The sequence below is a fragment of the Cyprinodon tularosa genome, unplaced genomic scaffold (assembly GCF_016077235.1).
Source record: "Cyprinodon tularosa strain WSP-4 unplaced genomic scaffold, ASM1607723v1 ctg807, whole genome shotgun sequence".
In the NCBI taxonomy this organism is placed as follows: Eukaryota; Metazoa; Chordata; class Actinopteri; order Cyprinodontiformes; family Cyprinodontidae; genus Cyprinodon; species Cyprinodon tularosa.
Window position 1 is genome coordinate 280,981 of NW_024039571.1, and position 14,056 is coordinate 295,036.

Genomic DNA, 14,056 nt, shown 5'->3' on the forward strand with positions numbered 1-14,056 from the left:
GCCCACTGCTCCCATTAGCACGGTAAGCCATCAGGCCCAGTGCTCCCATTAGCACGGTAAGCCATCAGGCCCAGTGCTCCCATTAGCACGGTGAGCCATCAGGCCCACTGCTCCCATTAGCACGGTAAGCCATCAGGCCCAGTGCTCCCATTAGCACGGTAAGCCATCAGGCCCAGTGCTCCCATTAGCACGGTAAGCCATCAGGCCCAGTGCTCCCATTAGCACGGTGAGCCATCAGGCCCAGTGCTCCCATTATATAAAATGCCTGCATGTTTAATTTGGGACAAACTTTTTATCTTTCGGTTTTTCTGAGGTATAAAGAAGCACATCGTTGAAAAAAAGGTTATTAAAATTAAAGTTTAATCATGAATTAAAGTTTAATAAAATATAATTGTGACGTCGTCTTTACAGAATAAATGTTTTTATTTTTAATTCTGTTGCTGTAGCTTACACATGAGTTTTTACATGTTTCATATGGGGGGGGGGGTTCAGCTGAGAATGTACTGGTGCAGGGGGGCCTTGGCATGGGAAAGGTTGGGAATCCCTGGTTTAAACATTCAGTTCACCAAACAAAATGTGGGGGGCCAGTCTAGTCCAGGGCCCAGTCCGCCCGGCGCTACGGCCGCCTTTCTTCTTCTATGTACGGCTGCTAAAGGCCACAGGAGAATCAGCTTCCTGTCCTCAGAGCTTCCTGTGGTGAAGGCTACAGGTCAAAGGTCAGCGGAAGCTGCAGTGGTGCTCCTGGTGCTGCCGTAGGTCCACTTTGTGCTGGAAGCTGTAGTGGCAGAGAGCGCAGCGGTACGGCCGGTCGTCTCTGTGCTTCCTGCTGTGCGTGATCAGGTTGGAGCTCTGGCTGAAAGCTTTCCCGCATATCTGGCAAACATGCGGCTTCTCTCCTGGAGCAGAAACAGAGCAGGTGGATTAAACACAGAGAAATGATGAACGTTTCTAAAAGGTTGGCTCAACCATGATGACGGTTTTACACTGGAAACATGAAACTTCCACTAAAATACTTTAAACATCTGTTTTTTTTATTTCTAAATGTAATGAAATCAAGTTTTGCTGAAGCCTTTGAGTTGATTGATTGATTAACTGATTGTCTTTATTGATCTAAAAATGGAGAAATGTAGTCGTTATATCATAAGGAGAAGAAGAAGGTGGCAAAGGTGCATGATGGGATATATGCAGCATGTTAGTAGGACGCAGGGTCTAAAGCTGAGCGGTAACTTTGATATTTTCATTTTCAAAAACAGTTGCACATTTCAAATACTTTCATAAGCCTGACTTCTAGTTAGCTATTTGCAGCGCAGACATGTAGATAACTTTATCTGTCAGGAGCAGCTGTGAACATCTCACTCCAGAAAGTCATGATTAAAAGGAGAATTAATGCCGTTATGTTAACTTTAGAGCAGCGGCTTGATGATAATGTTAGGCAAGGAAATAATTATATAATTGCATCCGATAGTCAAGCTGCTTTATTAAGTAACACATTTGTTGAAGATTAGATTCATTATTAGGTATATATCACCCAATAGTTCAGCTTCATAATAAGAAATCTTTGTTGATTTGTCTGGATTCCTGCTCATGTAGGCAAAGGAAATAAAGAAGCAGATATATGAGATAAATGATACCATTAAGGTATAAATTAATAACGTCCCTCTGACATGAGCGATTAACTCACTCCAGTCTGGTAGGTGGCGATAAATGGACCTTGAGTTGGTTGCCATGCGCCACGCTGGAGACATTTAAGACTCAACCTTCCATTAAACCAGTGGTTCCCAAAGTGTGGGGCGCGCCCCCTAGGGGGGGCGCAATGCCATTGCAGGGGGGGCGCGGGAAGCGGTATGAGTGAAGAAAAAAACAAAAAAAAAACAGCGCTTGCTTGACTGAGCATAATGGACAGTTGTGACACTGCAACCCAGATTTGAGAAGATCTACAGCAACAAGCAGGCTCACTACAGCCACTGAAAAGATGGGAGGATTAAAGTACAAAGAAAAAACTCTCAGGGAGCTGTTCAATGTTTTCACTCCATTTTGCACAGAGGCTTTTTTAATGTATAGATTATAGCAAAGTTAAATATTGTTACAAATAAAAAAAAAGAAATATGTTTAAAATAACACAGACAACAAAGAATCCTCTTCTAATCTACATTATAGAACTATGAAAAAAATACAGTTACACAAAAGTGTTCCACTGTAAAGATGGTGTAGTTTGTTTTGTTGCAACCTGAAGTGTGAAATAAACTTCAGTGGAATTTGAAAACAAAATATGTGTATAGATTTATTATATCTGGTTGAACGATGTGTGTGCCCAGTTGATTCTTTTTTTTTTTTTTTTTTTTTTGGGGGGGGGGGGGGGGGGGGGAGCTGTGAATGCATTAATTATTAACAGGAAAGGAGCTTTTTTCTGGCTGCTGTCTGAAACATCTGCTCCCAGCGGCTGATGCAGACCTACCTGTGTGAATGAAGGTGTGCTTCTTCATGTCCGACTTCTGGTGGAACCTCTTTCCACAGTACTGGCAGGGATACGGCCGCGTGTCCGAATGTATCAGCAGGTGGGTGGAGAGGGTGGAGGAGCGCTTGAAAACTTTCCCACACACCTCGCAGCCGAAGGTCTTCTCCTGGAGGTCAGAACGGCTGAAGGTCTGTGATGCTTTCAGAAGGTAAGGCGTCTGTAAAGCATGTGTGGTGCCCACCTTGCCCCTGTAAGGAGACCGCCTATTATCGGTATTATCGGCCCTGCTGGCCTTAAGGTGCGCCGCTTTGCTCCCATGACTTTTACATATGTGCGTCTTTAAGCTCGACAGAGAAGAAAAAATCTGCAGAAAAGAGATGAGAGATTTAAGAATAAAGAAAATCACTCAGTCTTCACCATCAGGAAGTAAACAAACTGTAGTTAAAAGCCTTCAGCTGATCCAAAATGCTGCAGCCAGAGTTCTGATGAAAATGAAAAAGAGAGATCATATCTCGCCTATCCTGGCTTCTCTTCATTGGCTTCCTGTTAAATCCAGAATAGAATTTAAAATCCTCCTTCTCACATATAAAGCCTTAAATGGCCAAGCTCCATCTGATATCAGAGATCTGATTGTTCCTCAGGTTATCCTGAGCTATCTCTATAGTTCTGCTGCTATAGGCTTAGACTGCTGGAGGACATAGGGACCCCTTTTTCATCATTCTGCTTCATTCTATCTCTATTCTCCCACTCTGCAGAATCTGTTAGTTCAATCTCTAACGTTCTGCTCTCTCTGCTTTTTCTCATAGTAGCTTCATCTGGTCTGTTCCTGTTTGGCTGTGACTCCATCCTGGAGAGAAATATCAGCTGTGCTGCTGCCATCAACACCTTTGTTTCTAGATGTTGGAGCTTGGCCTGTTTTCCAGTGTAGTCCTGTTTCTCTGACTGTGACTAACTGGATGTGCTCTCTTCATCCTCTGACATGGGAGCTGGCTCGGAGCTCGTCTGCCTGGCTGTGTGTTTCCTGGACGGGGCCGCCTTTTACAGCTGCCTTTTGTATCTATGCTTCTTTTTCTATCTCTGCTTCTGTCTCCTTGAACCCCAGTGGGCCTCAGCAGATGGCCGCTCACACTGAGCCTGGTTCTGCTGGAGGTTTCTTCCTGTTCAAAGGGAGTTTTTCCTCTCCACTGTCGCTACAAGCATGCTTAGTGTGAGGGATTGCTGAAGAGTCAATGAGTCGATGCAATCAGCTGGTTTTCCTTAGATAGAAAACTTTGAATCAATCTGACTGGATGATCTGGTGAACTGGAAAGTGACCTGAGATGACATGATGTGAATTGGAGCTATAGAAATACACTGAATAGAATTGAAAACATCTGCAAACATAAAACTCTCCACCATCAGGTTTAATCCTGACATACTTTGCAGCAGAGCAGACACTCCTGTCTGATCCTGGTGCAGCCGCCGCTCCTCGTCTCCCTCTCCATGTGCGGCGGCTGAGCCACGTGTCCCATCGACAGCTTATCTGGAAACCCTGAGCTTCCAGGAGATGGCGGCCACGCTGCAGCGTCTGGTTTCTCCTCTTTGATGAAGGTATCAGAGTGAAGAGGACTGCAGGCCTCAGCGCAGCCTACAGGAAGTGAGCCGAAAAAGATTAAGGACTTCTTTTTCTACTTGATCAAGCCTAACGTGAAGATAATGGTATCTCTGTTATCTCCCTATGACATCATAGCACAAGTGCCCTAAACTGTTTCAGGTGTGAAGCTCCAGCATCACCTTCAATAGGGTCCAATCCTGAACCAGGGACAGAGCTAGATGGGGGGCCAAGGGGGGCTGTTGCTACCACTCATCTCTATTTATTCAGAATCAGAAATACTTTAATAATCCCAGAGGGAAATTACTTTTGTTACACGCTCTAGTTACAGTTTTACATGATATATACACACATCCAACTATACAATATAATAAGATAAAAAATAAGAATAAAAAGAGATAAAATATATATACACATATAGCTCTTCTATATATATATATATAAAATCACATTTACTGCTCTGATCGTGTCCCATGATGACATCAGAGAAGCTGTTAAATGGAGAAAATGGAAAAAGCATCAAATTTGTCTCGGAAAATGTATTAAACATTTTTAAAGATGTTTATTAACATTCTTTAGTGAGTTAAGGATAGAAATAAGTGACTTTAGTTCCATAATTACATCATTTATGCGAACCTGGACGGGTATCTGGTGGCGCAAATGAGCCGCTGGAACGGATCGCGATTTTATCGGAATCACGATCGGGTAGAGACAGGGGCCATGGTCGCCCACAGTCAACCACTGCCACCCTGTGGCGCCCCCTACCTGCTGATCCCATGTGGACATTATTCACTAGCAGTTCCTCTCTAAACCAGCAGGTGGCAGTTTATTCTGTAGGGAACTTTAATGAGTTAATAACTAGAAATAGAACTGATTAATCGTTAAATGAAAGTAAAACTAAATTTATGTTATTTGTTGATAAAAGGACACTGAGATAAAACTGACTTTAAACAATGTTGGAACTGAAAGAGTAAATAAAACTCTTTTCTTGGGAGAAGTAATAGATGATAAAGTTTGTTGGAAGCTTTAAATAAAATATGTAAAAAAAAAATGTTTCAAGTCTATTTCTATTATTTACAAAACTATAGATTTACTGAATAAGAACCGTTTAATTTGCTGTACTTCTCACCTGTGATGCTTTATGTGACTTACTGTGCTGAGATTTGGGGAAATGTATAGAAAACTAATTTAGATCCAATAATTAAACCGCAGAAAAGAAATAATAGAATAATAAATGGAGTTGGACGCCGGGATTCTACAGGTCAGCTATTTATAGGATCACAAACATTTCTGGAAATAACATTTCTAGACATTGCATATTTAAAAATATTGGAAATTATGTTAAGAGTGGAAAATAAGAAAATCCCTGTTTGTTCAAACAATCTTAAATCAGGAGATTTATAACTTCAGGAGGTTAATAATGTTTGAACTAATGTCACTGCGTCAGCTTTGGCTGGAAATGATGAAATAAAGATTAATAACTCGATAGTAGTTTCCAAGAAGACTTTAAAATCTAAAATTATAAAACGTGAAGTTTGATTTTTCAGTTTAAGTTATGCGTTTTCTAATTATGTTTTAGTAGCAATGTTTTATTGTGAATTATTGTTATGACGCTACAGGATCAGCAGAAACAAGCCTTGCTGTTTAATGGATTCTTTTGTTAAAATATATTTTTTTATTTCAAACCAAAATAAAGTAATCAATCATTTATTCATATAATCGTCCTGATTTTAGCGCTTAGACTGTGGATAGGAGAGTTCTGACGTAGAAATAGATTTTCACCCACCGTTAGACTTAGGAGGGAATATTTGCAGCTGAAAATCTGCATCAGTTTCACCGACAGCATAGAGGTCAGCCTGTGAGGAAGCAATGGACGCCTGCTTCAGTTCTGGGTGTTTAGCTGTGGAGTACCCCAGGGAAACGTCCCAGGACTCCAGCTTTTCCTCCGAGGGGCCGAACACCACAGGGCTGGGGCTCCTGGCTGAGGGCCGAAGGTGGTGCAGCCCTCCTCGCTTCACCAGGAAAGATCGAGGCATCGCTCAGGGATTCAAAGCTAAAGCCTGAAAAACAGAAACGCTTTAATTCACAGAATCTGACAAAGCGTGAAAGCTCATCATTAGAAATAAATCAGTTTCATGTCTTTTTATCTGAAATTATCCAAAACATTTAAATAAAGATGATTGAAAAGGAGATTTCTACCCAAAAGAGGGCAGCAGAGCTGTAGAAAACCAATCATAGAGCCGCATAGTTCTGCTTGTTTTTACATTTTATTTAGATTTTTTAAAAGGTCGAAATCTTCTCCTGCTTCCTATTCTTCATGAAACAATCTATAGAAAGCAAATAGAATTTAGTTGATCATTAATCGATCTATGATGCAAATAAAACGATCTCTGTCACTCCTTCTTTCCTAAACAGGTGGATGCTTCCAGGGGCGGATTTAGGAAATGTGGGGCCCTAGGCAATGACAGGCAGAGGGCCCTCTGACTGGGGAAGCCAACACATAAAACAGCCCCATTCTCCAGATAGAGAAATGTTAATAGAATAGACATCCATTCTCTGTTCTAGGTTGTGTCCCTCTCTTCTTGTCCCTTTTCTTCTTGTTTTCCTCTCTATGTTTTGTACTCAGCTGACTTTTCATGCTGTCTCTAAAGGAATGAAAGATTTTTTCCAAGCACTAAGCTCACTTAGCTGATTGCTCCTTCCTGTGTTTCCAAAAAGGCCAAAGTAAATAACCCAGTCCTTCTTTTCACTGTAGACAAGCCATGATCTGCTTATCTGTTCTCCATTTTTCATTTGGATGAAATAATAGCTGCATGAATCATGACAGCAGACAAGATAGAGGAGAGCAGGAGGCGGGGTTACCAATCTACTCGCTCTGGAGAGCAGAGTTCGCTGCTTTTAGATGTTGTCTCCAAAGTCTCCAGTAGCAGAAAAAAGTCTCTAGATTTGGCGCTAGGAGCTTTTTAGAAATCAAAGTGCTAGAGGGGTCTGAAAAGTGGCTAAATATAGCGACTAAAGCGCTAAGTTGGCAACACTGCTCTTTGCATGGTTTGTTTTCAAATGGTTTGCTGCTGTCTGTTTGGACCTTTCTGAACATGTGCAGCAGATGGACTGATCCAATATGGTGGACACTGGAGGGGGGGGCTGAGACACACTTAATATTATCAGCGTTCTGATGGCATTTTAGCCATTTTTATCAAAAACAGAATTAATGTGCAGAAATAAGGAATAGCTGTATTAACCATACATGGAAACACAGTTTAATGGGCCCCCAGGAACTTGGGGCCCTAAGCAGCTGCCTAGTATTGCCTAATGGTAAATCCGGCCCTTGATGGGGGCCCCTGCAGTGGAAGCTCATAACAACTCAGCAGGATGTTTTTATGCTGTTTAATATCTGGAAACACCAATAAATATATAAATAAATGTTGGAAGTCAGTAAAATATGTTTTTTCTCCTCCTTTGAGGCGAGTTGAGCGTTGATTTGTGAGCCCCCCCCCGGCCTTGGGGCGCCATTTTTACGAGTAATACTCACTGATCTAACAGTTCGTGACTTTCTCAGAGTCTTAATAATGAAAACAAATGTTTTATGTCTGACCAGAAGAGGAAACGGCTCATAGTGAATCTCACACTGAGGTCTAAATTGCTACCCAGTCTGAGCAGCAGCTGTGAGCTGTGCACTATTATCACACATCTAATGACTCACTGTTTGCTTTTGACACATTTAAAGGAGCCCATCTGAGACGCATCGCGCCCAACGCTGCGCATCGCATTACCGACAACAACTAGGACATTTCTCAAGCTTCAGGATTTTTATTTTAAAACAGCAAGAAATGGAAACGGCGGCTGAGACTTAAAATCCTTCCAGTCAAAATTAGTGAATTTATAGAAGCTCTTTGTAAAAGTATTTCATTCATTATAGTTGGAGAAGAAATGCTGTCATTAAAATGCAAAGAAGTGAATAAAAGTGAGACGGATCGATGAAGAGAGATGAAGCAGTTTTTAGTGCAGATGTCAAAGGTTGCATTTCCACAGCGTCTCCTCTGTTTAATTAAATCCACCAAAAACCCCGAAAGAAAAACCGGAATTCTTCCATATTAGAACAGAGCAGTTTATTAAATAACTATTATCAATCTGACTTTGATTTTTAGGTTTTAAATATAATGTCTGGATATAAACAGAGGTTCGATCATCAGCCTGCAGAGCCGACAGCAAACATGCAAACATTTAACCGACTCCATGGGGGGGGGGGGGGGGGGGGGGGGGGGGGGGGGGGGGGGCCTCAACCATGAATAAAGAGAAGGAAAATCACCCGCTTTGTGTTTGGATTTTATAAAAAGCTGATTTTTATGGTTTGTCTTTATTTGAAATGTCTTCCTGCTGATTCACGTTTTAATTTAAATTAATTTAAAACAAGCTTTTCTGAATTTTCCACTAAAATCCTCCAGGATTTAAAGTAAAGGAATCCTAGAGAAACGGTTCGAGCTTCCGGAGCACAAAGTTTCCACACTGCTGCCCCCCCCCACCTCGCTCTGCTGAGCACTGCCGATCAGCAGCAGTAAAACTAACTTCTACTGTTTATTCTACTTCACAATAAAACTAAATTTGGCTGATTAAGCAACAGAAATCAAAGCTGTGATAATAAGGATGGAGGGTTTAAACTTTTTTATTTTTTTTCAGCTTTTTTATGATCATTCAAACTCTCAGCAGTACAGAGCAACAAAATTCCCTCCTAACTCCTCGAGGGGAGCACAACTCAGAACTTCTGGATTCCAGGTTCTACGCTCCAACCGCTCTGAAATATCTTTATTTCTTTTAGTCTTTTGTACATATCTGTGGATGTCATAAATATTTTAAAAGCTTATAATTTTTGGCTTTAATCTAATGAACAAAGTGAAGGAATTCATTTAACACTTGATTTAAAGTGTAGATCAAATCAGAAGCCTGAAAAAATCTGATTATCTATAAATCTTTAGAAAATGCAGAAAGTTTATGATTTATCTGTAATAAAATGAAATTCATTGCTGCAAATATACGACTTTAAATGGATGTCTGACGCCTCAGATCTTTTCCTGTGCAGAGAGAAGAAGAAAAGCCTCGATTTGAGAGTTCGGCAAAATTCACTGATCAGATTTTCTCTCGATCATCAAACCTGAAGCCTTGAACCAACGAAACAGTCTGCAGTGAAACATTTACAGGAAAGACGACAGAACATCCTGGATTAACGACACATTCAGGAGCGCAGCAGTGATTTCTGCTGCTGATGGGATCTATGTGCATATAGAAATAAGTGACAATCTCTTAAATTATGTGTATTTCTCTTCGTTTGAGCAGGTAAATAAGATTATTTACATATGAAATGAGTATTTTTACTCAATAGATAAGCAGATAAAATGCACTTGAAATAAGCAAAAGTTTTTTCTTATTTTAAATGTAAATAGTTTACTTCTATTGGCAAAGTGTCTCATTTACCTCCTTAATTGAAGAACAAATGTATTTATTTTAAGGAAAAATGAGTTTAGATTTTTTCCTTGTGGATGCGCTCTCTGCTCGCTCTGATGAAAGCTTTGGTTTCAGACACAGATGGACAGAGTACCCTGAAAGCAGCTTCATGGAAGGAGAGCTTTAGAAACCTGCTTCTCATTCGACCAAAGGAAGAATTCACATGTTCTTCACATTCAGGTCACTTCATCAGCCAGGTGGGCACAGCTGCTTAGTATGAAACACAAAATAAAACACTCACCAGATCTTCACATTCCAGCTGAGATGCTCCTCAGCATCCCTGAGACGTCCTGCCGTCTGTCCTCGAGGCCGTAGGGGAAGTCAGAGGGGACACATGGTCAGCGCGCTCATCTCTGTGGGGCTCTGTGATGCGAACTGAGGGATGAGGAAGTGCTTCAGCTCTGAAACCTTTGAACCCACACCACACAGCTTCCTCACACTCTAACTCTAACGCTGCTGCGTGTTCGACACTTCAGCCCCCCCAAAAAGCTCTGCTTCAAAAATAAACCCAGGCAGGATCACAGGAAGTCTGTGGTGCAAAACCCCAGCGCCGGCCCAGGCCCGGCTCTGGGACGATCTAATCAACCTGATTAAGAGGAAGCAGGGGGACAACTGCGCTGGAAATTCTGCAGAAAGTGTCGACATGTTGTTTTGAAATGGCTGCGTTTCAAAAGACACTTTTGAAGTCGGGTTTTAAAGAAGAAGCTTAACGCAACAATTTCCTTCTCATGTGTTCAGTGGATGCATGAAAATACAGAAACAACAAATTAGGAACTCAAACCAGTCCAGGTTTGATTGCACCACATTTTCTTTTTCTATTCCAATAATAACCATCATCTCTTTTGGTTTCTGCTGAAACTCCTCTGAAGCAACACGAGCCGCGCAGATCTGTAAACTAGACACTGATTCATATTTAGTTTCTTGCTCATAAGTCACCTGAAAATCTTTGTGTGATGATTCAGCAAATACGTCCCTAACCAGTCATCCCATGACACAAAAAACAAATTTCTACCACTTCAGATGGAATCTAATAAATAAAAAAACATTTATTTATTATTGCCCTTAAACAATTCAGTTCTATTCAGTTTATTTCTATAGCTCCAATTCACATCATGTCATCTCAGGTCACTTTCCAGTTCACCAGATCATCCAGTCAGATTGATTCAAAGTTTTCTATCTAAGGAAAACCAGCTGATTGCATCGACTCATTGACTCTTCAGCAATCCCTCACACTAAGCATGCTTGTAGCGACAGTGGAGAGGAAAAACTCCCTTTTAACAGGAGGAAACCTCCAGCAGAACCAGGCTCAGTGTGAGCTAAGAGAACGCTACAAACAAGCTTTGATTCCAGCATAATGGGAAAAATATTTCTAGATATTTTACTGGGAATGAGCAAAAAAGAAGTGAATCATTCTACTAAAAATAATCCATCAGATCTTTTAGAAAGTTGTGCAGATTTTAAAGATCCCACAGAAATGAGACTGTTCTGGAAGGTACAAAGAATGAATCCAGCTGCAAAGGAGCCAAAGATCCCAAGGTAACTTTGGAGGAGCTGCAGAACTCTTCATTTGGATGGAATTAAATTGATCTCAGATAATAAAGTAAAAAATCTTGGCGTTATTTTTTAATCAGGACCTGTTTCTTAAGCAGAGGTTTAATTCCAGCAATCTTAAAAGCTTTAGGTACATATCCCTGTAACAGAGATAGATTAATCACATCTAAAATGGAGGAGGAGATCAAAGGGAATACCTCCTTAAATAACCTGGTTGGAACTGGATCTAACATACAAGTTGAAGGCTTAGATGAAGACAATAATTTTGCTAATTCAGAGAGTTCAACTGGATCAAAGCAGTCTAAACCCGGTTCAGATTCCATGACTACCTCAGATGCTGCCCCTCCCTCCAGAGACAAACCAATCATAGATAGAGGAGTGCTTATGATCTTATTTTTAATAAGATCAAACTTATTTATAAAGAATCCCATAAAATCATTGCTGCTAAGAGCAGGTGGAATGGACGGTTCAACAGAGCTATGGCTCTGGGTGAGTTTGGCAACTGGATTAAAAAGAAATCTAGGATTATTCTTATTCTCCTCTATTAATGACAAATATTTCTTAAGGGACTGTTGGCCTAGTGGTAAGAGCAGAGCGCCGTGCTCTGAGAAGGTTGCAAGTTCAAGTTCTATCACCACAGACTGCCACTCTGGGTCCCTGAGCAAGACCCTTAACCCCACATTGCTCCCCGGGTGCCGCACAATGGCAGCCCACTGCTTCCCAAGGGGAGGGGTTAAATGCATAGAAGGAATTTCCCCATTGTGAGATCAATAAAGGGATTTACATTTAAATATGCTGCTCTTGCTTTACAAAGGGTTCTCTTATACAGCAGTAAACCATTTTTCCAGACTTGGAGAACTAGCAACCCCATCAACAAAATCATCAACCTGTGAAGCGGAATAAGCTAATCATTTAAATATAAACCAAACCCTCTGCAAAACTGTTTAGCAACACAGAGGAGAGAGAAAGTGAAACTGATACCGGTACTTTAAAATCTTTCACTGATAATGATCTGCTAACGTGAAACCATCTTTTGGGGGAGGAGAACTCTGTTAAAGTAATCCTGAAGGTTATTAGAAAGTGGTCAGAGAGGACAGGGTTGTGAGGAAATACTGTTATTTCTTCACATTCTATGCCGTATGTCAGCACAAGATCCAAAGTATGAAGATGAGAATGCGTGGGACTATTCACATTTTGAACGAAGCCAATAGCGTCTAAGATATCAGAATAGAACTTTGTCATTATAGTTTCACAAGTAAAAAGAAATGAAATTCCCCCTGCATTTAACCCATAACTTAGGGGAGCAGAGTGGAGTTAAGGGTCTTGCTCAGGAACTCAGGGTGCAGTCTGTGGGGATCGAACCGGATACTGGCAAACTTCTAACCACTAAGCCAACACTCCTAGTTAAATGTAAATACTTGGAAACTGACAGATCAATCTTCCCCCTCTGTGCAGTGATTGTTTTTTCTCTTTTCACAATAATCGCTTCCTTCACCTCTCTGTCCAAAACTTGCACTTTGGATGCACATTCACACATATTAAATAATCCCAGGGCCGAGGACCCGGTGGCGCCAGTGGGCGGTCCTAGGATTACCGGATGACCCAATAGGTGAACCTAAAATCCAGATGGGGGGAGGGGAGCGGTGTCAATGCCACACTAACCAATCTAGTTCATGCTTTGGGTGAACTAGATTGGTTAGTAAGTAGAGCAGCTGTGCTCTGAGGTTGCAGTACCCGGTTTGATCCCCACAGCCCCCACTCTGGGTCCCTGATTAAGACCCTTAACCCCACACTGCTCCCCGGGCGCCACACAATGGCAGCCCACTGCTGCCCAAGGGGAGGGGCTAAATGCAGAGAAGGAATTCCCCCATTGTTAGATCAATAAAGGGAATTTCTACATTGGGAGATTAATACAGTTCAATTTCTTTCTATTTCTTAAACATGTTTTTGAGCGTTATGAGCTTATTGCTAATAAAGATCCAACTGATGAAGCATTAATAATAGTTTCAATTCTTCATGATCTTCACTGAAATAGTTTTAAACAAGGTATTTGCTGCAATGATTGCATATTACTACAGCTGCTCTTATGGCTCCTGTTGAGCAACGATTACAGATTAACAAACAATAAAATGAGACGTGTGCAAAGGTGCAATGTCAACGTTTATTTTGCATCATTCATAGGATACAGAACACTGAATGTATTTATCCCCATCATAATGAAATCTGGAGCGTTTGTTGTCATATATGTCGGAAACCATCGGCTGACCTGCATGAAACAGCAGTCGCACGTAGCACATCAATCCTAGAGCAGGTCAGCCACCTTTTATTCTCTTTAAACCAAACACGTAGATCTGGAGTACCACAGTGCGTTCCAGGTACAAAGTAGCTTTGACTCCGAGAGCAAAATGACATCGTAAAGAGTCTTTTTCTCAACTTTATGGCACATATTCGATCGTTATCCGACGTACAGTAGAACTATTAGCATAACAAAGTTATTAAAAATAGGAGACGGAAGGCTAAAACCAATTTACAAACGATGAGAGACGAATCACAGTTGATCAATTTGGGTTGAGCCGAGGTGAGAACAGCACCATCAATAGTTAATACAGTTAGATGACTGACAGGAAAGGATCATCCTGCTTTTATCTGAAAAACCTTCCCTTTATATCGATATTTTATCATTCATTAAAGACAATTAATGGGGAAATAATCAATCTAGTTGAAAGGTGGTAGACTAGAGTATGGGTTTGGGTTGGACAAGTCGAACAAGTTTAAATTCTAACTAAGATGAATGGAGTGAAGCGGACGTTTTAATTATTTGCTGATCAGAGGCTCATTTATCACCTTCCTTTAATACAGGCTCCACAATGAACGCCGGGTTTATTCCGCCTCACGCCGTCCAAAAATCTCAACTCTGGTGTGGAGATTTCAGTTGCTACATCCAGCAGTTATTTGCAATA

General features: G+C 41.1%; 1 protein-coding gene across 1 annotated transcript; it reads right to left on the bottom strand.

Annotated features, from left to right (window-relative positions):
• Window positions 1–416: 416 nt before the first annotated feature.
• On the bottom strand, window positions 417–10,143 carry LOC119774272 (zinc finger protein Gfi-1-like). Its single transcript, XM_038271705.1, has 6 exons — window positions 9,787–10,143; window positions 5,833–6,106; window positions 3,874–4,082; window positions 2,697–2,819; window positions 2,456–2,621; window positions 417–896 (listed from the first exon to the last, which is right to left on the bottom strand). Exons 2-6 carry the CDS (start codon window positions 6,080–6,082, stop codon window positions 718–720), a joined length of 927 nt encoding a protein of 308 aa, XP_038127633.1. The 5' UTR covers window positions 6,083–6,106; window positions 9,787–10,143; the 3' UTR covers window positions 417–717.
• Window positions 10,144–14,056: the final 3,913 nt, after the last annotated feature.

Coding starts and splice junctions, on each gene's coding strand:
- LOC119774272 (XM_038271705.1), bottom strand. CDS start 6,082: ATGCCTCGATCTTTCCTGGTGAAGCGAGGAGGGCTGCACCACCTTCGG. Junction 4,083..5,832: donor ATTCCCTCCTAAGTCTAACG/GTGGGTGAAAAT, acceptor CACTTCCTGTAG/GCTGCGCTGAGGCCTGCAGT. Junction 897..2,455: donor GCACACCTTCATTCACACAG/GTAGGTCTGCAT, acceptor TTTCTGCTCCAG/GAGAGAAGCCGCATGTTTGC.